General features: G+C 47.9%; 1 protein-coding gene across 2 annotated transcripts in view; it reads left to right on the plus strand.

The window, feature by feature from the left end:
• MAMDC2 (MAM domain containing 2) overlaps positions 1 to 27,377 on the plus strand; it is a 171,116-nt gene that overhangs the window by 113,294 nt on the left and 30,445 nt on the right. For both annotated transcript variants that reach the window (XM_075340073.1, XM_075340065.1), the window contains exons 7-9: positions 147 to 240; positions 18,995 to 19,141; positions 26,135 to 26,400. In XM_075340073.1, coding sequence (XP_075196188.1) covers positions 147 to 240; positions 18,995 to 19,141; positions 26,135 to 26,400 — 507 coding nt within the window. The remainder of the gene's footprint in view (positions 1 to 146; positions 241 to 18,994; positions 19,142 to 26,134; positions 26,401 to 27,377) is intronic.

Consider the following 27,377-nt stretch of genomic DNA (forward strand, 5'->3'; position numbering starts at 1 on the left):
TCTTTTGCTGGTACTGAAAAAGCATCTATTAATTTACATTAAAAAAATGCAGCAAAAACAAAATGCAGCATGTGAACATACAGTAGCCTGAAGAAATATTCCAATGTAATTAGTATCACAAAATTAATGTTGTTTCCATATTTCAGATTGTATTTGAAGTTGCGTTCAATGGCATCCAAGCAGGATATGTTGCTGTGGATGATATTTCATTTTCTGATGAACACTGCAGTGAAGAAAGAGGTATGGGTTACTCTGTTAGTGGCTAACATCTCATTTTGTGACTACAGAATTTTGCTTTTTGCATTTTTTCATTTCTACAATGTGCCATTAGAAGTTGAAGACTGTCTTCCCCAAATATGAAATAATTTTACAATCTAAATACCTAACAGGAACCAGTGAAAACAGAGTTTTCTGTATAAGTTTGTGGAATGAGAGCTGTGTCAAGGTGTCAATGGTTTAAGGGAACCTGTCATCAGAAATTTAGCTTGAAACCTAAACGTTCCCCCCTCTGCAGCTCCTGGGCTGCATTCTAGCAATGTTTCTGTTGTTTATGTGCCCCCTTTCTGACCAAAATAAAGACTTTATAAAGTGGTACCTTTTTGTATTGAAATCTTGATAATGGTACACGGGGGCGGGCTCTCTGGTGGACGTTAGTCTGCCTCCTATCGCTTTAGGCCGTCCCCCATCACTCCATTCCATACTTCAGGACGCCGCCCACTGCGCCTGAGGTGCTGCGCACGCGAGGACCGCTGGTCACGTGTGCGCAGGCACGAGGTTATGGGCGGCGTTGAGATTGCATCGCAAGTGCTCGCCCATCATCTCGTGGCCACGCTCTCCCCTCTGCCACCAGCCTTCTGCGCAAGAGCTGGCCAGATGACCCGACGTCACCTCTTTCCCATCTTACCCTGCAGCAGGAAATAGATGGGGGGAGCGGAGCAGGACACCACCGGTTACGAGAGGTGATGTCGGGTCATCTGGCCAGCGCTTGCGCGGAACGCTGGAGGCAGAGGGGAAAGGGCGGGCACGAGATGATGGGCGGCACTTGCGATGCAATCACAGCACCGCCCATAATCTCGTGCCTGCGACACACGTGACCAGCGGTCCTCGCGTGCGCGGCACCTCGGGCGCAGTGGGCAGCGTCCTGGAGTATGGAATGGAGCAATGGGGGACGGCCTAAAGCGACAGGAGGCAGACTAACGGCCACCAGAGAGCCCGCCCCCCGTGTACCATTATCAAGATTTCAATACAAAAAGGTACCACTTTATAAGGTCTTTATTTTGGTCAGAAAGGGGGCACATAAACAACAGGAACATTGCTAGAATGCAGCCCAGGAGCTGCAGAGGGGGAAACGTTTAGGTTTCAAGCTAAATTTCTGATGACAGGTTCCCTTTAACAATGACAAGGACTTATCTACCTATAAACCCTTTTAAGAAACATACATTAAAGGGAATCTGTCAGCATGTTTTTGCTACCTAATCTGAGAGCAGCATGGTGTAGACAAAAAGACTCTGAATCCAACAATGTATCACTTAAATTACTGGGTGCAGCCATTCTGACACAATCTGCATTTTAAGCTTTAGACCTGTTTCACACGTCAGTGATTCTAGTACGTATGTGCTTATTTGTTATACGTACCAGAGTCACTGACATATGCAGACCCAGTATAATCAATGGGTCTGCTCACACATCAGTGATTTTTCACTGACTGTCTCTGTGCAGCAAACACGTGTGTTCGTGATTGCTGCACGGAGACAAGTCAGTTTTTCTCTGGCATGACTGCTGTCCCACGGACTACTCTATGGTGTGGTCCGTAAAACACTTACCAGAAAATAAATTTGAAAATAAAAACTTTTTCAACTCACCCGGCTCCAACGATGCTCTATGCAGCCTCTGCTGTCTGCAGCTTCCTGGCCGGCCCATTATGGCATGCATTCTCAAGAATGCAGCCAGAGACAACCCGGAAGTAGCTGCAGAGGCGGAGAGTTCAGCACCACGAAGATCAGGAATGGGACAGGTGAGTTTATCTCCATGTGCAATCACGTATCATGGATCACGTATCACGGATCACGTATCACAGATTACACACATGTGCCGTGTGTCAGTGAAAAATGTCTGTGTTTTTCATTGACATGTGATACAGGCCACAGTCATTTAGCAGAGTACAGAGAGCTGTCTCGCCCACACCAGGGTCATAAAAGAGATTGTACATTGACTGTGAGGTGTCATTCAGAGGAGGGGGCGTGCCGGACAACATGGCATGAGCCAGGTGGATACAGCAATGATAAGGGTTCGACTACTAAAACAAACATAATAAAAAAAAATAATAATAAATAAACAAAACATCGGACTGTGACAACACAGGCATGCCTGAAATTTCTGTCTTAACCCTTACAGCATGCTGGCTTCAGCATATATAGCAAAAATCTGCTGACAGATTCCCTTTAAGCATCCGATGTGACAGCATAATTTGCAATTATCCCCTGGAGCTCTGCTGCGAGTGTGATCTGAGAGCATGATCTACTGTACTACGATTCTCTCACATGCGAGAATCAGATCACAGGTGGGTAGGAGATGGAGAGATTTATATCTCTGTCTTCTCCTTTGCCTGTCTCTGCATATATCGCACTGCACTAGGATGACATCAGTGCATTTCGAGGTTGACTTGTATGGGTGCGAGTGATCTGAGATATGCTGCGATTGGCAGCATTTTGTCATTTTTTTCCTCAGCCCAATTATAGCTAAGGAAAAATACGCAGATCTGACCTGCATCATTGAATAAGATTGGGATGGGTGCAATCCGACTTTTTATCAGATTGCGCTCATTCCTATGCTGATGTGACTCTGAACTAAAAATCATCTACAAAGTTGTTTCCTATTATCCTTATCAATTTTTAGAGCCTTAGTAAAATAATTTGAAGTGTTAATACCCCCATCATTCTTATTAGCAGACTACCTTGTAATTCAATGACAGTGAGAAGCTACTATGCAAAAACCCCATTTGAAACTGAATTGTATATAGTATATTATACAAAATATTTGAGATGAGCAAATGACCCTGGTCCTACAGCCACATCAGTACTTCGTGGCCAACGGACAGGAGCCCCGTGAAACGCCTTCTTCCTGCTGGCATACCGGCTCAATTTTTCGTTACTCTGCCTGGCATGACATCATCATTGCAGCATAACGCACACAGGCCGGCTAATCAGAAGAGGAGATATGCAGCAGGTAGGAGGCATTTTGCAGGGCTGCCATCCAGTGGCTATGGAATACTGAGGTTGCTGCTGGACCTGGACCTTGTGAATCAATTCACCGATTTCTAAACATTATACAAATATATGACTGGGCATAGTTCTGGATAGTTCTGGCACCAGAATGAATTTGATAATTGTATTGCTGATTGCATCCATAAAAAAATTAAATAGGTGAAAAAAAAAGGTTTTATATTACAAAATAAGGTACTTCTCGATTTTCTGACTGTATTGTGCAAGAATAACAGCAATCCATGACAACATGCCTTTCATCACAAAGAAATCATAAACCTTGCATGTTTGTAGGCTGCTTAAAGGGGTTGTCCACTACAACCCCTTCTAATTCCCCGTTTCCCCCAGGTAAAATAAAAAAAGCCTATACTTACCTCCTGTGCCAGCACCATTCCAGTAGTGTCAGTACTCGCGTTCCAGATGCTTACGTGATATGTAACGTCACTTGAGGCCCCCCCATTGCCGGCTTCTCTCTCCCCGCCTTTGGACAGAGGAGCAATCAACAGTCAATGCTCATTTCCTGTTGATTAACTCATTTTTTCAAAGGTGGGGAGAGAGAAGCCGGCGGTGACTGAACACGGGGCTCGTGTAACATCACGTCAACCCCTGGAACGAGAGTACTGACACTAATGGAACGATGCTGGCACAGGAGATGAGTATAGGCTTTCTTTTACCTAGGGAAAGCATCTGCAATCAGGAGGGGTTGTCCTAGTACAGGACGACCCCTTTAAGAACAGAACTATATTGAAGGTTCACAGAGATGCATGTGAAGTGATGAGCCAGGGAGGCCTCTGGCTGTGTAGTCGTGGCAGCAGTGAATTCAAGGCACACCCCTGGCTCCATCACTCCTTCAATGTTGGGGACTAGCTTGGTAGGGCAGAGTGTGGTCGTGTTGTCGTCGATAGCGGCACAAATAGTCTTCAGGCCAGATGTGATGCAAATAAAAGACATATTTATTAACACTCTTGACACACGCAGTTCCGGCTGTTGCAAACAAGTAAAACTTCCTGGGCTGGGGGGGACAACCTGCCCTGACAAATCCTCCCGTGGGGCTGTGCCCTGGTTAATCCGCTTCACCGGGCTCCCACTGTCGGTTACACACACCCCGGACCCACACCGGTTGCTTCACTCACGAGGATCCGTCACCTCCTTTCTCTCCGGCGTCCCCTCTTCATGCAGCCCCCACACTCTGCCCCTAGATCAGGGGTGGGGAACCTCCGGCCCGCGGGCCGTATGCGGCCCGCCATGACCTTTTCTGCGGCCCCCGGGCACATTGCACAGTCCACAGAGCTCGGGAGGCAGCAGCGTCTTGCTTGCTGCTGGCCCTTTAAACCCTGTATGGCTTACGTCCTCATGCTAGCGTGAGGACGTACTTTGTGGGTGGAGTTAGCGCTCAACTCGCTCTTTTTCCACAGAAGAGAAGCTACTACCTCAGCGTCCGACAGGTGTGTTTGTGCTCCCATGCCTGTGTGTGCCCCTGCACATCCCCACTGCAGCCTGTGCTCCGTGCAGCGTCCCATCCACCTTGCGCATTCCCACTGCAGCCTGTTCTCCGTGCAGTGTCCCGTCCTCCTCGTGCATTCCCACGGCAGCCTGTGCTCCTCACTCTCCCCCACGGCAGCCTGTGCTCCTCACTCTCCCCCACGGCAGCCTGTGCTCCTCACTCTCCCCCACGGCAGCCTGTGCTCCTCACTCTCCCCCACGGCAGCCTGTGCTCCTCACTCTCCCCCACGGCAGCCTGTGCTCCTCACTCTCCCCCACGGCAGCCTGTGCTCCTCACTCTCCCCCACGGCAGCCTGTGCTCCTCACTCTCCCCCACGGCAGCCTGTGCTCCTCACTCTCCCCTACGGCAGCCTGTGCCCCTGTGGCCTCCCCACGGCAGTCTGTGCCCCTGTGGCCTCCCCACGGCAGTCTGTGCCCCTGTGGCCTCCCCACGGCAGTCTGTGCCCCTGTGGCCTCCCCACGGCAGCCTGTGCCCCTGTGGCCTCCCCACGGCAGCCTGTGCCCCTGTGGCCTCCCCACGGCAGCCTGTGCCCCTGTGGCCTCCCCACGGCAGCCTGTGCCCCTGTGGCCTCCCCACGGCAGCCTGTGCCCCTGTGGCCTCCCCACGGCAGCCTGTGCCCCTGTGGCCTCCCCACGGCAGCCTGTGCCCCTGTGGCCTCCACACTGCTGCCTATGCCCCTGCGGCCTTCACACTGCTGCCTGTGCCCCCCTGGTATGTCAGAACCCCTAGCAATGTCCTTAAATTTCTCCCAGCCCTCCCAAGTGATATATAATCCTCCCTAGTGATGTCTAGTCCTCCCAGCCCTCCCCAGTGATGTCTAGTCCTCCCAGCCCTCCCCAGTGATGTCTAGTCCTCCCAGCCCTCCCCAGTGATGTCTAGTCCTCCCAGCCCTCCCCAGTGATGTCTAGTCCTCCCAGCCCTCCCCAGTGATGTCTAGTCCTCCCAGCCCTCCCCAGTGATGTCTAGTCCTCCCAGCCCTCCCCAGTGATGTCTAGTCCTCCCAGCCCTCCCCAGTGATGTCTAGTCCTCCCAGCCCTCCCCAGTGATGTCTAGTCCTCCCAGCCCTCCCCAGTGATGTCTAGTCCTCCCACCCCTCCCCAGTGATGTCTAGTCCTCCCAGCCCTCCCCAGTGATGTCTAGTCCTCCCAGCCCTCCCCAGTGATGTCTAGTCCTCCCAGCCCTGCCCAGTGATGTCTAGTCCTCCCAGCCCTGCCCAGTGATGTCTAGTCCTCCCAGCCCTCCCCAGTGATGTCTAGTCCTCCCAGCCCTCCCCAGTGATGTCTAGTCCTCCCAGCCCTCCCCAGTGATGTCTAGTCCTCCCAGCCCTCCCCAGTGATGTCTAGTCCTCCCAGCCCTCCCCAGTGATGTCTAGTCCTCCCAGCCCTCCCCAGTGATGTCTAGTCCTCCCAGCCCTCCCCAGTGATGTCTAGTCCTCCCAGCCCTCCCCAGTGATGTCTAGTCCTCCCAGCCCTCCCCAGTGATGTCTAGTCCTCCCAGCCCTCCCCAGTGATGTCTAGTCCTCCCAGCCCTCCCCAGTGATGTCTAGTCCTCCCAGCCCTCCCCAGTGATGTCTAGTCCTCCCAGCCCTCCCCAGTGATGTCTAGTCCTCCCAGCCCTCCCCAGTGATGTCTAGTCCTCCCAGCCCTCCCCAGTGATGTCTAGTCCTCCCAGCCCTCCCCAGTGATGTCTAGTCCTCCCACCCCTCCCCAGTGATGTCTAGTCCTCCCACCCCTCCCCAGTGATGTCTAGTCCTCCCAGCCCTCCCCAGTGATGTCTAGTCCTCCCAGCCCTCCCCAGTGATGTCTAGTCCTCCCAGCCCTCCCCAGTGATGTCTAGTCCTCCCAGCCCTCCCCAGTGATGTCTAGTCCTCCCAGCCCTCCCCAGTGATGTCTAGTCCTCCCACCCCTCCCCAGTGATGTCTAGTCCTCCCAGCCCTCCCCAGTGATGTCTAGTCCTCCCAGCCCTCCCCAGTGATGTCTAGTCCTCCCAGCCCTGCCCAGTGATGTCTAGTCCTCCCAGCCCTCCCCAGTGATGTCTAGTCCTCCCAGCCCTCCCCAGTGATGTCTAGTCCTCCCAGCCCTCCCCAGTGATGTCTAGTCCTCCCAGCCCCCCCCCCAGTGATGTCTAGTCCTCCCAGCCCTCCCCAGTGATGTCTAGTCCTCCCAGCCCTCCCCAGTGATGTCTAGTCCTCCCACCCCTCCCCAGTGATGTCTAGTCCTCCCAGCCCTCCCCAGTGATGTCTAGTCCTCCCAGCCCTCCCCAGTGATGTCTAGTCCTCCCAGCCCTCCCCAGTGATGTCTAGTCCTCCCAGCCCTCCCCAGTGATGTCTAGTCCTCCCAGCCCTCCCCAGTGATGTCTAGTCCTCCCAGCCCTCCCCAGTGATGTCTAGTCCTCCCAGCCCTCCCCAGTGATGTCTAGTCCTCCCAGCCCTCCCCAGTGATGTCTAGTCCTCCCAGCCCTCCCCAGTGATGTCTAGTCCTCCCAGCCCTCCCCAGTGATGTCTAGTCCTCCCAGCCCTCCCCAGTGATGTCTAGTCCTCCCAGCCCTCCCCAGTGATGTCTAGTCCTCCCTCCCAGCCCTCCCCAGTGATGTCTAGTCCTCCCTCCCAGCCCTCCCCAGTGATGTCTAGTCCTCCCACCCCTCCCCAGTGATGTCTAGTCCTCCCACCCCTCCCCAGTGATGTCTAGTCCTCCCAGCCCTCCCCAGTGATGTCTAGTCCTCCCAGCCCTCCCCAGTGATGTCTAGTCCTCCCAGCCCTCCCCAGTGATGTCTAGTCCTCCCAGCCCTCCCCAGTGATGTCTAGTCCTCCCAGCCCTCCCCAGTGATGTCTAGTCCTCCCACCCCTCCCCAGTGATGTCTAGTCCTCCCAGCCCTCCCCAGTGATGTCTAGTCCTCCCAGCCCTCCCCAGTGATGTCTAGTCCTCCCAGCCCTGCCCAGTGATGTCTAGTCCTCCCAGCCCTCCCCAGTGATGTCTAGTCCTCCCAGCCCTCCCCAGTGATGTCTAGTCCTCCCAGCCCTCCCCAGTGATGTCTAGTCCTCCCAGCCCCCCCCCAGTGATGTCTAGTCCTCCCAGCCCTCCCCAGTGATGTCTAGTCCTCCCAGCCCTCCCCAGTGATGTCTAGTCCTCCCACCCCTCCCCAGTGATGTCTAGTCCTCCCAGCCCTCCCCAGTGATGTCTAGTCCTCCCAGCCCTCCCCAGTGATGTCTAGTCCTCCCAGCCCTCCCCAGTGATGTCTAGTCCTCCCAGCCCTCCCCAGTGATGTCTAGTCCTCCCAGCCCTCCCCAGTGATGTCTAGTCCTCCCAGCCCTCCCCAGTGATGTCTAGTCCTCCCAGCCCTCCCCAGTGATGTCTAGTCCTCCCAGCCCTCCCCAGTGATGTCTAGTCCTCCCAGCCCTCCCCAGTGATGTCCAGTCCTCCCAGCCCTCCCCAGTGATGTCTAGTCCTCCCAGCCCTCCCCAGTGATGTCTAGTCCTCCCAGCCCTCCCCAGTGATGTCTAGTCCTCCCAGCCTTCCCCAGTGATGTCTAGTCCTCCCAGCCCTCCCCAGTGATGTCTAGTCCTCCCAGCCCTCCCCAGTGATGTCTAGTCCTCCCAGCCCTCCCCAGTGATGTCTAGTCCTCCCAGCCCTCCCCAGTGATGTCTAGTTCTCCCAGCCCTCCCCAGTGATGTCTAGTTCTCCCAGCAATGTATATTCCTTCCAGCCCTCCCCAGTGATGTATATGCCCTCAGCATCTCCTGTGATGTATATGCCCTCAGCATCTCCTGTGATGTATATGCCCTCAGCATCTCCTGTGATGTATATGCCCTCAGCATCTCCTGTGATGTATATGCCCTCAGCATCTCCTGTGATGTATTTACAGCAGTCCCAGCTGACACAAACGTGGAAAAACAGTTGTGAGAAGCAATAAGATCAATATTGAATAATATAGCCGCACCAAAAACAAGAAGCTTCAGCCGCCACGATGAGTTAATTGTTTGACTAAGTATAGCAGGGTAATTTTAAGTTGATAGTTTTGTGCGGCCCCCGAAGGTTGGTAGAAAATTCCAAATGGCCCTCGGCATTAAAAAGGTTCCCCACCCCTGCCCTAGATCTTCACCCTCTCGCGTCCCGGATCCAACAACCTCTCTCTCACACATACACACTTTCTTCCCCCCTAGACATCCAGCCGACTCCTCCTTCCCCGGTGGCGACAGCCGTCCCACCCGGCCACTAGGGGGTGCCCTATCACTGCAATACAATATTATACAATACACTTTTATTAAAAACAACTTTAACATTTCCGGATGATGTTTCTTTTGTAGGGGTTATGAGCACCCACTACATGCCTCCCCTCTTAAAACCCGAGCCTCCCGGCACGGCTCTTCTTTAAAACACACATAACACGAGAAAACCTTTAGTTCAGTTCACAACAACCGGGGCACCAGTTCAGCAGCGCTCCCGGTCTTTAGGTGGCGCCCGGAGACGCAGCAGCGCTCCCGGTCTTAAATGGCGCCCGGAGGCTCAACAGCGCTCCCGGTCTTAGGCGGCGCCCGGAGGCTCAACAGCGCTCCCGGTCTTAGATGGCGCCCGGAGGCTCAACAGCGCTCCCGGTCTTAGGTGGTAGGCAACGGGCCCGTAGAACTTCTAACCTTTTAAAATAAGAACTTCTGCTGGTCTAAGAACGATACCGGTCTTTAAACAGGAAATCTGCAGAGATCTATTCCGGAGGCCAGGACCGCTTCCACTCCTCCGCCTGTGCCTGTATGTAGGCTCCCAGAGACTGCCCCGGCTGGCGGCGTATTCTCCGGAATGACACGGGGGCAAAAGGTGGCTCTGCTGACACAGCTTCTTCAGCTCCCGGCGGGGGTGATGGCGTCGCTACCCGGGGTGGTTGTGGCGCGGGTTGTGGTACGTCTAGGACGATGACCGGTCTATTGGTCACACTCTGATTCACCGCTACCACCGGGGTAACCTTCTCCGGGTCAGCGGTCGGGCCAGATGGTACTTCCGGTGCAACTGCCAAGGTGCGCTTGGAATGAGAGGGCGCGGTCGGTACCGGTTTTGGGTGGCTCCGGCGCCGTTCCTGTTGCTCCTCCCACTCCAGCTCTTGCTGCCACTGGGCCGCTTCCTGGGCGGTCGGCATCCGAGTGACACCAACGGCAAACAGGCCGCGACTTCCTGCGTCCGGTAGGAATTGGACCTTCTCGCCCGGGTACAAAGTATGGAGCCTCTTGGGTAGGCCCTCCAAATCCAGGTGAACCCTATTGTAGAAATAGTCGTCCCCCGTGTTGGCCTCGCGGATAAACCCGTAGCCCTCCTGCTGGTTAAATTTCACCACTATGCCAGTGGTGAATTGCAGGGCCAGCTCCTCACCGCCGGGACCGGACAACATTTCCCGGACAATGGTTTCGGCAAGCAGGCGTTCCCGGACAGGGTCGGGTACCGGGGACGGAGCTCTGGGGTGCGGTACGGGGGACGGGACGATCACCGGATCCCAAACGAAGCCCAGGTGGTCTTCCTCCAGCCGCTCGGCAAACACTTCGGCCGGCTCCCCAGATGGAACAGGGGGTATGGCGGCGGTGGCGCCAGGCTGTGGTGTCTCCCAAGGGGAATACGTAATCCCCGGAATCCGGTCTCTCACTGGTGGCTGGGTGGCATACGTTGCCCGCACCTCAGTAATCGTACCTCCGGTCTTCGCATCCCAAGTGGTCTTCCAGGTCACCTTCTCGGGGCACGTGGAACCTCCCGGTCCAGTTGGAAGGTCCACTAGCGATGCCTCGCTTGCGGCAGCAAACTTGGGATGCCCCCGGCCTAGGCTGACCAAAGCCATGGTGGTGGCAAGCTCTTCGGGTTGTCCGGAAGTCTCCATCTCTGTCTCCGATCGTTGTCCTAACAATGGCGGCGGCGTCAAAGCTGAGACTGAGGAGAGAGAAGGCGGGCCTTTGTTTCCCGCTCTTAAACAGATCCCTCCCCCAGCCTCACGCATCAGCTTGACTCCTCCGCGGCGGTACTTCTTTTTCTTCCGAACACCGCCCACTTCGTATGTCTTCCTCAATGCCCTGGGACTGGCGCCTCCCCTCTTTGGGCGGAGTACTCTGTACCTCTTCTTCGGCACCGGCCAGCCCCAGGCTCTTCTTTTGGCGCCAACTTTTCGCGCCTTTTCTTCCTCAGCTTCACAGACGGCGGCCCTGTTGTCGCCGTCTTGTGCCCGGTCCAACGCCTTGGGCACTTTTTCCTCCCACCATGGGACTGGAAATCTTCTCTCGTAGCCCGGATACGGTACACTCGGCACCACTTGGTCTCCGGTTTCTTGGTTCTCCGGCAAGGGAGTCGCATCCTGCCGACTACGCCACATGAAGTGATGAGCCAGGGAGGCCTCTGGCTGTGTAGTCGTGGCAGCAGTGAATTCAAGGCACACCCCTGGCTCCATCACTCCTTCAATGTTGGGGACTAGCTTGGTAGGGCAGAGTGTGGTCGTGTTGTCGTCGATAGCGGCACAAATAGTCTTCAGGCCAGATGTGATGCAAATAAAAGACATATTTATTAACACTGTTGACACACGCAGTTCCGGCTGTTGCAAACAAGTAAAACTTCCTGGGCTGGGGGGGACAACCTGCCCTGACAAATCCTCCCGTGGGGCTGTGCCCTGGTTAATCCGCTTCACCGGGCTCCCACTGTCGGTTACACACACCCCGGACCCACACCGGTTGCTTCACTCACGAGGATCCGTCACCTCCTTTCTCTCCGGCGTCCCCTCTTCATGCAGCCCCCACACTCTGCCCCTAGATCTTCACCCTCTCGCGTCCCGGATCCAACAACCTCTCTCTCACACATACACACTCTCTTCCCCCCTAGACATCCAGCCGACTCCTCCTTCCCCGGTGGCAACAGCCGTCCCACCCGGCCACTAGGGGGTGCCCTATCACTGCAATACAATATTATACAATACACTTTTATTAAAAACAACTTTAACATTTCCGGATGATGTTTCTTTTGTAGGGGTTATGAGCACCCACTACACATGCACTGCATGATATCCGCCTCCTCAATAACAAAGATTATGTAATCAGGCCAGGAGAGATAGTTTATGTAACCATGTACTGTATACAATATCTAGACAGTCTGTTGTATTTTCAAAAAAAAACTTTTCTTCTGGGCTTATTAGGTTTTGGCAGATAATTTTACATTTGGCATGTAAACTAGCTGATCTCATTGTTAGGTCATGTGGACAGCCAAGTTCTTTCCATCACAACCTAGTACAGTCAAGGAAACAAATTCGATCCATAAGAATAGATCTGTGTTCACAGTAAAAATGTTAAAAGAACTTTTCTCGTGAAATTCTAAAAATCACAGAAGCATACCTCTTCACCCAAAATCAGAGTAAAAGTATAAGGCTATGTGCGCACGTTGCGTAAATACATGCAGTTACGCTGCGCTTTGTAGCGCAGCGTAACTGCATGCGTCCTGCGTCCCCTGCACAGTCTATGGAGATTGTGCAGGGGCCGTGCGCACGTGGCGTCTTAGAGCGCAGAGCTTCGGCTGCTGCCCGAAGCGCTGCGTTCTAAGAAGTGACATGTCACTTCTTCCGTGCGCTTTGCCGGCAGCTCCTGCTCTGTCTATGGCAGGAGCTGCAGGCAGAGCACATGGAATCGGCTTTTTTTTTTTTCTCTACGGACATTTTCTGCAGCGATTTGAAGCGCACGTGTGCTCTTCAGATCGCTGCAGACATTTCTGCAGGGCTAGTACGCAACATGCGCACATAGCCTAACACTAGAACTACTGGACTCGTGACACCTATATAGAAATACATGGTGCAAAGTAGTCAAAATGACTACCTCAGTAGTTCTAGTGTTAAAGGGTTTTCCCCATTTCAATAAATGGATATAATTAATGAAAAACAGAAAAATAATCTTCACTTATTTTTGTCATGTTTAAAATTAGGTATATTCTCATTCAAAATTAGAGAACATAATGCAGAAGGAATAAATCTGATCCATTTCAAACCTATGAACTGCTATTTAGTAATAGAATAACACAGAAGACAGGCAATGCGTGAAGACATTGTGCACCAGAGCTCGTTACTGCTGCCACAGTCGCTGCAACATGTGCAGAGTGGAATTCCACTGTGTCAGCACATCAAACAGTAGGCCAAAAGACCTTTTTAGCAATTCATGTAGATTAGTTGCGGGGTACGCACACAGCGACCATGTTTTGTGCAGTAGCTCATCCAGGCCAGCATAGTGGCCTAGAAATAGCTTTACGTACCACCAGGCTGTGGACGTGAGCCATTCAAGGGACATCTGTGATGTCGGCCAGGCATAGGGCTGCCACTAGGTACACCCTGGCTCCAGGTTCAGTGGAGACGGCCATTGATCAAACTTGGCATGTATAATGGTCCACAACTCTGCAGCTGTGTGACTGCGTTCTCCAATGCATATTAATTTCAATTTGCCAGATTGCGTTGAGCCCTCACTGAGCTGTACGGAGGTGGAGGGCTTCTCTTTGCACTGTTGGAACGCTTGTTACATTAGGGAAAGGTTGAAGGCTCAGGTGGAGGCCCTAGAGGAGGTGGAGGAAGAAGAACCAGTGGAGGAAGCGGTAGATCCAGAGGTTTGTCCCGCAAGCCTTGGGGATTTCAAGACTTGGGAAGTAGCCCCTTCCCCGCCTGCCCCTGCAATCACCAGAGTAACCCAGTGCCCAGTCAGCGAGATATAACACCCCTGGCCATGCTTGCTTGTCCAGGCGTCAGTGGTGAAAGGCACTCTGAGAGACACAGAATTTCTCAAGGGAATATTGTCTGCCTCACGAAGGTATAGTGCAGGCCCAACTAGAGAATTAATGACGACTGGGAAACTTGGACTGGGAGACTTAAACGGCCATCAGCTTTTGGAAGCCCTCTGTATATACTAAATGAAAAGGCAGCATTTTTGTGGCCAACAGATTGGATAGGGTGAAGTTTAAGCTCTTAGCTTTGCATGTGTAGGAGGAAATAATCTTTTCTGTGCTCAGAAGTGTGGGACAGAGGGTTGTCTAGTGTGCTGAGAGAGGGTAGAGCACAACAAACTGGTGGACTGCGAGTGAGGTGCAAGCAGAGATATTATGGTGTATTGCGAAACTTGGTGTGCTCGGTCTGTGACAGTGGTAAAAATCTGCAGACATGTCCACTTCAGCATCAACAGACGGGTTCTCACTCTGAGATTGCTCATAGGTCGTTTTGTAGCGGTCACACGTACACATCTCACAAATGACGCTACATCGTTCATCGATATATTGTTTGACCAAGGCGGTCGTGTGGATGTTGTTCGTCATTGGCAGGGTGTCAAACGTAGCAATATGTCTGATTCATTCCAAATGCCGAACAATATTTTGAAACTGAACAACGTGTCAACGATCAACAATTTTCACCCTATTTGCGATCGTTCGGAGTCACAAATAGGTGTCACATGCAACAACGTCGCTAACGATGGCGGAAGTGCGTCACGAAAACCGTGACCCCGGCGAAATATCGTCAGATAAATCGTAGCATGTAAAGCGGCCTTTAGGCATGTTGGTTTGTCATGTGATGGTTCATGCATGTAGTAGACAAATTATTTAAATTTCTGCCACTACTCAGTTGTTTTTAACAAAGTTTGCAGAGAACGTGAGTTGGGTCATCCATTATGGTTGTAAAAATGGTCCAGGCTAGGCAATCCTTGCCGCCCATGCGAAATGTAGACTGGCCACCGCTGCTGGACACAGGCAGAGTTGTGGCTAAGGATTCAATGGTTGTCCTGGTTGCATAACTCTGTGTCTGTGCGGGAAGTACCTTGTCTTCCTCCACCTCCTCTCTGAGATACTCAGCTGCATGGCTTTGGTTTCACCCCAAGTGGAAGTGGGATCTACAACTTCATCATCATCCTTTCTGTTGTTCCACTCCTCACCCTGAGAGTCACCCTCCTCCTCTTCCTGACCTGACATCACAGTACAGTACGCTTGTGTCTCAGATATCTGAGTCTCATCATCATCATCATCATACTGCTCGGACCCTACTTTGTCCAGGCCAGGATCCAACTGACGTAGGTACAGATGCTTTCCTCCTCTTCAGTCTGTGAATCTTTGGAGCAGACCTCTATTGCCCATGTGAACAGCTCTGAAGACTCAATCATGTGTGGTTGCCCACAGTCAGTTGGGCGGTTGGAGAGTTGTGACACGGGGAAATAAGTGTAATTGGGGTGGCACCTCTGAGGAATGAACTGCGTGTGATGTTAAGGTGCAGGAAAAAGAGGAGAGGCCAGTTGATGCAGTGCTTGCCATCAACTCTAGCACATGCTGTTTCTAGCCCTCATTTACAAGTTGAAAAAATGTGCGGCTGCAAAAGAAATGGAATGGAGTAGACTGTCCAGTAACAGAAGTTGTTCTTGTGGAGACACAGGGGTCAGTGGGTGCTCTCGCTCCACTGGCCCAGCTGCCTTTAGAATGATCCGCATGGACCAGAACTCATCCCAACTGAATGCCCGAACTTCATACCCATGGGCAGAACACTACTCAGACAACACAGAGTGCGGGAACCACAATAATTAGACCCAACAGTCAAAGGCATATAACACAAAACCATGCAAACCACACTATGTAACAGACAACAGAGTCTTACTCTTTCGCTGGATCACCAGGGAGTAGACTATTCATGCCTTCGGAGCTTCCAGGGCCACATACCCCAAACCAGCAGCACCCTGCTTTTGGTAGGCACCTACCAAGAATAGGATAGTGACAAGCGTAGGAAGCTTCACAAGCACAGCAAAGTCTTTAGCCAGGTAACCGTATCATCCCCAACCTGGGTTTCTTCCAACCAAATCCTAGGATCCTTGGCGGTGCTCCTGCACAATGTAATTCAGTTTCAGATTCCCTAGCTGGCGCCAAACTGCCTAAGCTGGGTAATGGACTTCCAATCAGGATTGAAACCCCTAAATTCTAGTCATGTAGCAAAAGAACAATCTGGTGACTCCAACAGTCCCTTTTCATATCTCCCGGGCACTCATTCCAGGGAATGTGGTCTCACCGGATTGGTGGAATAAGGCTTTGCTCTTATTGGGTGGCATTTCAATCCGTATAGGTAATTTTCATCTGAGTTAGGAAGACAGAGAGGCTGGGGGAAGTTACAATAGTATAGCAATCCACATTCTCAGACAATGGGAGGCTTTGATAGCCCTGGGGAAATAAATGACTAAACACTAGTAAATTAAACACTAGTTAATACGCCACAGGGATCCATGTCTGGCCAATTAACACCAACTTTAACACCAATCCAGACACACAGACACCATCTCTTGACAGCAGTCAGACTCAGAGTGGGGGCGCATCTGACTGCAACCAATCAGAGATGTGGGGACTCACAGTGAGCGGGGCAAGTGAATATGCATGAAGGATGAGTAGCCCTGGAAGTATTGTTAGAGCTGCTTAGCGACTGGTCAGTATAAAGCACCTGCTCAAGTCCCCCTTTTCCCTTCTGCCACCATTTTTAAGCACCTGATTTGGTCCCCATAGACTTATATCAGGTCTGGCATCTGGCCAGATATCCAGGATCAATTCCGGCCTGAACCGGGTTTGTTTTAAACCCAGTTGGACACGCCGATCCTGGGTATCTGCGAGCCCACCCATAACTATTGATGACCTATTCTTATCCTTATGTATTCATCCATGCTTTTAATAGGAATGAAATAAACACACTTTTAATTTGATATATCTATGGATGTGTTGCTGGATCCTCATTATCTGTTACAAGCCCCCTACATACAGTACAAGATCCCAAACAGCTCCCTACATACATTATGAGCCCCCACATAGCCCCTACATACAAGCCCCCACATAGCCCCTCTATATACATTGTGAGCCCTTACATAGCCTCCTATATACAGTGTGACCTTCCACATAGCCCATTTATACAGTATGAGCTCCTGTAGTCTCTTAAATACAGTACGAGTCCGCACATAGCCTTCTAAATACATTATGAGCCGCACATAGCCTCCTATATATTGTACAGTATGAGCCCTCACATAGCCTCCTAAATACATTGAGCCCCAAATAGCCTCTTATATACATTATGAACCCCATATAGCCTCCTATATCCTTTGAGCTTACACATAGCCTCCTATATACATTATGGGCTCAACTTAGCCTCCTGTATACAGCATAAGCCCCCAATTAGCCTCCTATATACAGCATGAGCCCCCAGTTAGCCACCCTATATACATTGTGAGCCCCCACACAGCTTCCTACATACATGCAAACATCCCATACACATGATTAAAAAACAATCACCGCATATTCACCTGGTTCCCACTCACCCGGCGCTCTACTCTGGCCTCGGGTGAACTGACGCTCCACACAGCTCACAAGAGGAAGTGACATCATGATTTCTGCTGTGTCTCCTCCTTGGTGGAAGACAAAGCTAGCAGCACCGTCCTCCATGTATGTGTCCACTGTAGTCTGCACCATGAGGATGCAGAGAGCAGTGATATCGAGCGGTGGGCAGAAACGGTGGTCAGACGGCATAGAGCATGGTGTGGCTCGCGGTCCACTGTTTTAGCTCCTTGGTTGTGTATCCACGGGTCGGACTGTAACAGCCAGAGGGCCGGATGTGGCTTGGGGGCTGCAAATTGCTTAGCCCTGATCCACATGAACAGCAATATATTGTATTTAATCCCCATGACATACATTTATCAATGTACACTTATTGAAGGTAATGATTGCATTATCACAGAAACCGTCCAGTGATAACCGGAACTACGTACACTCCTATTTTGTTATAAGTAATATTGAACTTGTGTAATAGTTCTATTTCAGTAATACAACAAATTAATTCAGAATTGCTTAAAAATAAATGTGATTGAAAAAAGGGTATTCTAATTAATTTATATAAGATAGAATAGAATTGTATGGTATGATTGAAGAAACAGATGAATGTTGAAAATATTAATTCCTGAGGTTGTATTGTGCTCACTTTCACTTTGATGTTTTTTCTTTGTAAATCAGAAAGGAACCAGAAATATGTGGAATGACATCAATACCTTTATCCTGTCTTCTCTGTTCTCTAAAATTGTTACTTTTCTTACAACAGACTTTGGATAATTCAATAGAATTTTTACTGGTCAAACATGATTGACTGCTTGCTCACTGTGGTGTAATGTGACAATGCACATTTTACTCTATATAGAGGGGAGGGAACAGTGAGGAGCACAGCTAGAAAACAAACAGAGAAATGCAAAGAAAAATCATGCTGAGCTTTCTAACAAGTCTTTTACCTCACCCAGAGCTGGATTTATGTCTACACTGATCACTACTGCTGTAGTATTTTTGCTTTTGTATTTTTCTCAATGCTGCTACTTGTCTCTTGAATTCTAAAAATGGAATGAAGAGCAGGAATCCTTCTCTGAGTGCAGTACTATGTATGTGAGATATCCTAGTAGCTATTCTCCTGCAACCAATTCAGAGCAGATTGCAAATTAGAGTAAAGGGTGCTTTACACGCTTAACACATTTTCGGTAACGATATATCGTCTGGGTCACTTCGGTAGTGACGCACATCCAGCGCCATTACCGACATCGCAGCGTGTAATACAAATGAGCAACGATCAACGAGCACAAAAACGTGAAAAATCGTTGCTCGTTGACATGTCGCTCATTTCTTTAATATCGCTGCAGCGTCAGGTACGATGTTGTTTGTCGTTCCTGCAGCACCACACATCGCTGTGTGTGACACCGCAGGAGCGACAAACATCTCCTTACCTGCGTCCACCGGCAATGCTGAAGGAAGGAGGTGGGCGGGGACGTACGTCCCGCTCATCTCTGCCCCTCCGCTTCTATTGGCCGGCCGCTCAGTGACACTGCAGTGACGTTGCTATGATGCCGAACGCACCTCCCCCTTGAAGGAGGGTTTGTTTGGCAGTCACAGCGACGTCGCCAACCAGGTATGTGAGTGTGACGCTGCCGTAGTGATAATGTTCGCTACGGCAGCGATCACCACATATCGTGCCACCAACGGGGGCGGGTGCTATCGGTCGCAACATCGCTAGAAATAGCTAGCGATGTCGCAACGTGTAAAGCACCCTTTAGAGTCTGCAAGAAATTGTCAGAAGTAGTTATTTTTCATGGTGTTAAACACAGGGCAGCTTATTCTAAAAATATACTTGAAAGTATGGTTACCTTATAAAGAAAGATACTATATGTGTTGTTTAACAAAATTCCACTTAAAATCTTAATTATGTATTTTTGCAGGAGCAGTGTTCAATGCACAAGAAGCTGGCTGTGACTTTGAGAATGATCTCTGCAAATTTCATCAGGATGATAAAGATAGTTTTGGCTGGAGCCGGGTAAAAGTGAAGCCCAATATCTATAGAATGGGAGACCACACCACCGGACTGGGTACATTATGAAAAACCCATTCAGCGAGTAATGTGATCTATTTATTGTGCTTCATTGCTAGTTTTGATCTTTTTTATTTTTTACTTATACAAACTTTGCTCATAGTGAATTTATGTGTCACGAAAATAGCATCATGGTTTATGTATAGTTAGGATACTAAAGTTTTAATACTGTACAGCGTTATTGTTACATGGAGTTTTGCACAAACTTCGCCAACTGTCATGCCGGCATCGAGCTCTGTTCACATTGCAGATAATGACACTCTGGCCGATGGCAGACTCAGGCTTCGACCTGCTGTGTGCTGAATCATAGGCAGGCAAGCAAGAGTTCATCTCTGCTAGTATATTTGTTAAGTTCCTTTGATCACATGTGGTGGGGATGCCAATCACGTTTGCTCCCCTATTATTTAAGCTGGATGAAATCTTCTACCCATACTTTTTCTAAAGATCACTTTATCTATGCTACTCTACGCTGGGACTGCTAGGCAGGGATTAGCAATATGCACCCAGAACCACTATTGGTTCTGGGTGCATACAGTACCTGACAGGTTCCTATTAAGCTACATCCTCCCTCATTACACACATACTTATCACCTGATATGCTTGGTTCAATAAGTATTCAGGTTTATACAACTGGGAGTTGAAAAATCTGCATAAACATGTTGATATAGTCAAAATACACACTTGCCGAATGATTGTGCACATAGTATGTAGATAGCTAGATCCATATATGTATATGCAGCAGGTGAAATAAGTATTTAACATGTCACCAATTTTATAAGTTAATATATTTCTAAAGGTGCTATTGACATCAATTTCTCACCAGATGTGAGTAACAATCCATCTAATCCACACAAAGAAATCAAACCATAGATGTCCATTTAATACTTCCTACAAAATGCTTTGTTGGTGATGACAGCTTAAAGACATGCATGCATTGCTCAGGTGTGATTTTGACCCATTCTTACACATTAACACTCTTCAAATCCTGTGAAGGTTCCATGGGCTCCTTCTATGAACTTTGAGCTTCAGTTCCTTCCATAAATTTTCTATTGAATTCAGTTGATTGGCTGGGCCATTCTAACAGCTTTATTTTCTTTGAGAGTTTCTTTGGCTGTGTTTGGTTTGGGATTATTGTCTTGTTAAAATGTCCACCCTTGTTTCATCTTCATTATCCTGGTAGTTGGCCGTAGATTTTTAGCAAGAATGTCTCAGTACATTTGTCCATTCATCCTTCCTTCAGTTATATGAAGTTTGCCACTGCTGTACACTTAAATATTGCACAACAGCATGATGTTACCACTTCTAGACTACACTGTTGGCATGGTGATTTTGGGGTGGTATGCAGTGCCTTTTGGCCTCCAAACATGGTGTTTTGTTCAACAATTTAGTCTTGCATGGAGAGCGTGCATACAGTCCATGGAGGTTGAGTCCATTACTTTTTGTTTTCTTTGAAACAATTGTAACTGCTGATTCCAGGTTTTTCTGTAGCTCTCCACGGGCTCTTGGACCACTCTTCAGATATATTTTTCACTCCTCTGTCAGAAATCTTGCGCTGAGCACCTAGTTTTGGCTGGTTTATGGTGAAAATATGTTCTTTCCACATACGGATTATGGCCCCAACAGTGCTCACTGGTGCCTTCACTAGTTTAGCAGGTCTTCTGTAATCAATGCCATCAGTATGTTTTGCAACAATAAGGTTGCGAAGGTCTTGAGACAGGTCACTAGTTTTACCCATCATGAGATGTTTTTTGTGTGTCACCTTGAAAACTTGGTAAGCCATCAGTTGAACAGTTGATATTATTTTGCATTTAAGTTGCAGGATTTCCTTCTAAATACAGCTGGTGTCATGACTTTCCATGGCTTTTTTCACCTCTTTTTCTTCATATGTTCAATACTTTTTCCCTGTGTCATTTCTCATTAGATATAACTTTATTTATGAATACGGTATATATAGTTTGATTTCTTTGTGTGTGTGGACTGGATTACTTGCTACCAACATCTGGTGAGAAATTCATGTGAATAGCAGCTTGAGAAATACATTTACTTAGAAAATTGGTGACATGTTGAATACTTATTTCAGCCGCTGTATTTACACTTTTACTATGAAAAAAAGACACTGCCAAACCAATGGAAATGAAGAACTAATCTTTAACCGCTCAGTCTCACATGTGTGGATAGCGATAGAGGTCTTTGTGCTCCAAAGCTGAAATAAATAACTTATTTGGCATAGTTTGCAATAGGCATGTATCCACATAAAATATCAAATGGATAATGGAACTCATCTGCAGATCATGAGCAATAGATCTTATTTCATAGTTTATTTGTAATTCCTATGCTTTTGGAACACTACGTACAAGCGACATATATACTACTAAAAATGTATTATTTATTGTAACCTAAGGAGTAAGAGGACCTGTCACTATGTCAAAAGTGGCCAATTTTTCCTCTTATCCCTGCTGCTCCTTTGAGTATTCTTTTTTTAAATTCACCATACAGAAAGGGGGCCGACGGTTCACAGGATAATTATGCAGAGTAAACTATTAAAGACACACTCCCAGACAATCCTATGAACAATGCCCCTTGTTAAAAGCATAAATATTAGCACTAAATGCAAAGGGGCAGATCTCTGGAACTGTATAGTGAATTTAAAAAAAACAAAATAAAACAAAAAAAAAGAAAAACTGTATAAACTGTATACTCATGGAAGCAGCAGGAAGAAAAGAACAAAAACAGGCTACTTTTGATCCGATGAGAGGTCATCTTGAACACAAGACTCTTGAGTTTAGCTAAATACACTATTTATAGAATATATGATCTAAAAAAACAAACAAAACAAAAAAAAAATGTAAACTTGTTCAGATTTTTAATTTTCTTTGATAATAATAAAATGAGGTTTCCTGCCTCTTCAGCCTTTCTGCAGGATAGTTTTCGTTTGCATAGTCCCTTAGTAAAAGAAATTGATTGCTGTGAGCTAAAAAATGTATTTAGGGCCACTTTTACACAGAGCCGACTTGGACATTATTTTCAATGTGTTTTAACCTAAAACAATGAATAGATTGAGAAAATAAATTAAATATAAACCTTTTATCAATATTTTGGCTTTAAAAAAAAGTTGCAGAATGCTGATAAATTCCGCACTGAAACTGGGTTCAAGGATACATCTATATGTGCATTTTTTATATCATCTGCAACATGGCCATGAAGGGTTAACCTAGTAGATGCTATTTTTTTAAAAAATATCTTTTTACAGTGGTGACCTGGGGAGTCAAATGATACGTCAATATTTTGGAGCACATTTATAAGAACAGCAAATTAAAATAGTTGTGATGTGAATTTTGCATTTGGTATTAATGTATAATGTAGAATTGGTCTAGTCTTTTGTAGCTTGGTTGTTAGTATTTTGAAATTCTTAAGCCAGCAGAAATTGAAGGAATGGTGCCAGTGCAAGAATTATGTACAGAACAGGTCAAAGGTTTGGACACACTTGTTCAACTATGGTTTTCCTTGTCCTTATTGGAATGTGCAGATTTTAGATTCAGACTGAAAGCAGGAAAACCAGGAAAGGACACATAGGGAAATAAGAAGGATTGGAAACATGTGAAACCAATCAGAATATGTATTAAAGTGAACCCGTCACTAGATTTGTCCCTTATAAATTACGGCCACTTCAATAAGCCCTTATATACAGCACTCTAGAATACTGTATATACAGTACCTACAAGTAGTATTCAACCCCCTGCAGATTTAGCAGGTTTACACATTCGGAATTAACTTGGCATTGTGACATTTGGACTGTAGATCAGCCTGGAAGTGTGAAATGCACTGCAGAAAAAAAGAATGTTATTTCTTTTTTTATTTTTTTTTTTAAATTGTGAAAAGTTTATTCAGAGGGTCATTTATTATTCAACCCCTCAAACCACAAGAATTCTGTTTGGTTCCCCTAAAGTATTAAGAAGTATTTCAGGCACAAAGAACAATGAGCTTCACATGTTTGGATTAATTATCTCTTTTTCCAGCCTTTTCTGACTAATTAAGACCCTCCCCAAACTTGTGAACAGCACTCATACTTGATCAACATGGGAAAGACAAAGGAGCATTCCAAGGCCATCAGAGACAAGATCGTGGAGGGTCACAAGGCTGGCAAGGGGTACAAAACCCTTTCCAAGGAGTTGGGCCTACCTGTCTCCACTGTTGGGAGCATCATCCGGAAGTGGAAGGCTTATGGAACTACTGTTAGCCTTCCACGGCCTGGACAGCCTTTGAAAGTTTCCACCCGTGCCGAGGCCAGGCTTGTCCGAAGAGTCAAGGCTAACCCAAGGACAACAAGGAAGGAGCTCCGGGAAGATCTCATGGCAGTGGGGACATTGGCTTCAGTCAATACCATAAGTAACGTACTCCACCGCAATGGTCTCCGTTCCAGACGAGCCCGTAAGGTACCTTTACTTTCAAAGCGTCATGTCAAGGCTCGTCAGCAGTTTGCTCATGATCACTTGGAGGACTCTGAGACAGACTGGTTCAAGGTTCTCTGGTCTGATGAGACCAAGATCGAGATCTTTGGTGCCAACCACACACGTGACGTTTGGAGACTGGATGGCACTACATACGACCCCAAGAATACCATCCCTACAGTCAATAATGGTGGTGGCAGCATCATGCTGTGGGGCTGTTTCTCAGCCAAGGGGCCTGGCCATCTGGTCCGCATCCATGGGAAGATGGATAGCACGGCCTACCTGGAGATTTTGGCCAAGAACCTTCGCTCCTCCATCAAGGATCTTAAGATGGGTCGTCATTTCATCTTCCAACAAGACAACGACCCAAAGCACACAGCCAAGAAAACCAAGGCCTGGTTCAAGAGGGAAAAAATCAAGGTGTTGCAGTGGCCTAGTCAGTCTCCTGACCTTAACCCAATTGAAAACTTGTGGAAGGAGCTCAAGATTAAAGTCCACATGAGACACCCAAAGAACCTAGATAACTTGGAGAAGATCTGCATGGAGGAGTGGGCCAAGATAACTCCAGAGACCTGTGCCGGCCTGATCAGGTCTTATAAAAGACGATTATTAGCTGTAATTGCAAACAAGGGTTATTCCACAAAATATTAAACCTAGGGGTTGAATAATAATTGACCCACACTTTTATGTTGAAAATTTATTAAAATTTAACTGAGCAACATAACTTGTTGGTTTGTAAGATTTATGCATCTGTTAATAAATCCTGCTCTTGTTTGAAGTTTGCAGGCTCTAACTTATTTGCATCTTATCAAACCTGCTAAATCTGCAGGGGGTTGAATACTACTTGTAGGCACTGTAAGTGTTCAAGTCGATCTGTATAATATATAAAACAGCTTTTATTATACTCACCTGACAGCAGTCTGATCCTATGGTCATCGCTATTCTCGGTCTGGCGCCGTCTATCTTCTTGAGAACACCATCCTCCTTCCCTGCTCCGTGTAGATGGTGCTTCCTATGTCATCCACACAGAGTCTTCCGTTGCTGTCCTGTACACACGCACTTCTCTCTGCCAAGCTGAAGGCAGAGTAAAGTACTGTAAGTACAAGTGCGGGAAAAGGTCAAAGAACACCCACGCATGCGCACTACAATACTTTGATGTGCGCTCAGCAGCGTAGAGAGAAGTGCGCGTGTGCAGAAGCGCAATCGAGGACTCTGTGCGGATAACGTAGGACATGTCATTTACACAGAGCAATGAAGGAGAACGGCAATGGCATGAAGATAGAAGGTGTCTATTGGACCAGAGTACCTCACAGGTGAGTATAATAAAAGCTGTTTTTTATGTTATACAGATTAGCTTAGGCACTTATATACAGTATTCTAGAAAGCATACAGGTGGTGTCTGCAGTTTATAGTTGAAAAATCTGGTGACAGGTTCCCTTTTAAAGGGTCGGGATTGGAGTGATAAATCCCCACACAAAATAGACCGAAAGGAGGAGAAACTAAAACTCTAAATCACAGCAGTCACTCACGGAGGTAAAGACAAGATGTGCACAGGGGGGAGATAAAGAAAAGGATGGAAATACAGAACGACAAGGGTATCTCCACACCAAGATAGCATTCAGCAGTGCTCCAAAAGCTGAATAGCCATGCACCAAGAGTGCTATCACTTTCGCTATATTCTGCATGGAGGAACAGGATTCACCATGTTTTAAAGGCTGGAGGCGGCTGTGATGGGTCTTCAGTAACCTGTGACCCCAGCAGCAACTCACAAGCTAGCAGGAATTAACTCCTGCCAAACCGATCACCAGCGAGCACAAAACTGGTCGATGCATGGCTCTGACTAAGCAACACAGAAGCATCAGGTGGCGTGTCAGACTCTGCAGTGTGAACAGTGTCTGAAGTCGCCATGACACCTGGTGCGTATAGAGCAGCACACCATATGACAGTTCCCCCTTGTACTCTAATGACACCTTCACACACCTTTGGCAATCTCTCAGGCAGGTGCATCAGGCAGGTACATCAGGCAGCTGCTTGCGAGAATGGTTAGGGTGTGTAAAGATATCAGAGTTAAACTGGGGTACTTTGAGAAATCTAAGGTTTAACATATTCTGGCTTCTTTCACGTTTCTTTACTACATATTTAAATATGTCCTTCTTGGTTTTGCTGCCCTCTTGTAAATTTATAATGTGCACAATCCATAAAACAAGAAGGAAGACCATTTCATGGACAGGTGTGTCCAAACTTTTGAGCAGTATTATATAATGCCATATGAGGATTTTGTTTATGTTGCAAACTGGAGATATTGATAAGGAATTGTGCAGTGGTGGACAATCCCTTTAAGCATTTGCAACAAATTAGATTACAACAACCCAAAATGAAAATTCTCACCAGAAGGAAAATAAACTTTTATGTAAATATGTAAAAATATGGTGCATATCTGCTTTAGCAGTTTTCATAATTGTACCACTGTCTTTTGAAAGGCTCCTCTTTTCTTTTGCATGAGATTTTGTATTTGATGTGACAGCTGTCTAAATTATTTTCAGGTTATTTTATGCTGGCAAACACAAGGTTTTCCTCTCAATCCGGATATGTTGGACGCCTCCACGGTCCATCTCTGCCAGGAAATATGCAATATTGCCTACGATTTTTTTACACACTCTATGGGTTTTCAAAACTGAGTGACTCTTTGGCTGTTTACATCTTCGAGGAGAACCAAGTTGTTCAAGAAAAGATCTGGTCTGTGCGAGAGTCAACCAAGGGTGTCTGGCTTCAAGCTGAAATCAACATAAATAAACCTATGACCTGCAAGGTAGAGAACATTTTATGCATAACTAAAGTTTATACTAAATGCTTAATCCCCATATGACAGTATTATACTTGTCTTTAGGTTTCTGCACAATAAATGATATAAAGATATGGGATAATTAATTTGCCAAAAGCAGATCCCTCTTATGTAAGGTAGCAATGATAAGCAGACGCCAGTCACATTTATTACGACTTGTCAGCAGAAAATGATTAGGACCAAACAAAATCTTCTTAGGTTAGAAGTATATACTGAATCTGAGGCGCATACCTCAATATATTAAATACCATATACCGAAGCTAGGAGTACTGGTGTGGCGCCCCTGAGGCTCTGGTCGCCACTGGGTACTGCACCTAAATTAAGGTGCGGTATCTATCTTAGGTAAGAGGGGAAGTAATCACTGGTGTTCCACATTCACAAACTACATACAGCTTAGGAGCCTTCACATAGGGTAGGTTGGCTCAGGGTAGGCAGGAGGGTGGTCATAACGGTCATGGGACTTCCTGGTCACTGAAGCCAGCCACCTGGGGGGCAGGTTCCACCTGGGGTAGATATAGGCGCAACACACTGACATCAGGAGCAGACTCTGACAGACCCGTCAGGACCATAGTTTTGGCAAGACATCTCTGGAAAGCTTGAACTTAAGCTTGGGGTACCTAACTGCTGAGGGGGACACCCTAGAAATAGGACTCTCTCTCACCCTCTCTCTCAAAACACCGGTGGTGACCCTTTACCGGATCTGGGATTGACCGGAGCCCATCACGGCAGTGAACAGTGTGACCGGGCTGGCAGCTGAAGGTGTGAGTAAACTACACCCTGAACCCGCAGAGACTGTGTTGGCTCTTCCTTACTGCCGCCCAGCGCTTAGGCGCCAACGACCATTATAACCCTCATCATCCACCCGGGCCCTCTCCGCCTGTGGGGAGTGACACCATCCCGGCTGTCGTAATACCTTCCTCCGGTGAGGAATCCTGTAGCGGTGG

Source organism: Anomaloglossus baeobatrachus, chromosome 1 (assembly GCF_048569485.1).
Source record: "Anomaloglossus baeobatrachus isolate aAnoBae1 chromosome 1, aAnoBae1.hap1, whole genome shotgun sequence".
NCBI classification, from domain to species: Eukaryota; Metazoa; Chordata; class Amphibia; order Anura; family Aromobatidae; genus Anomaloglossus; species Anomaloglossus baeobatrachus.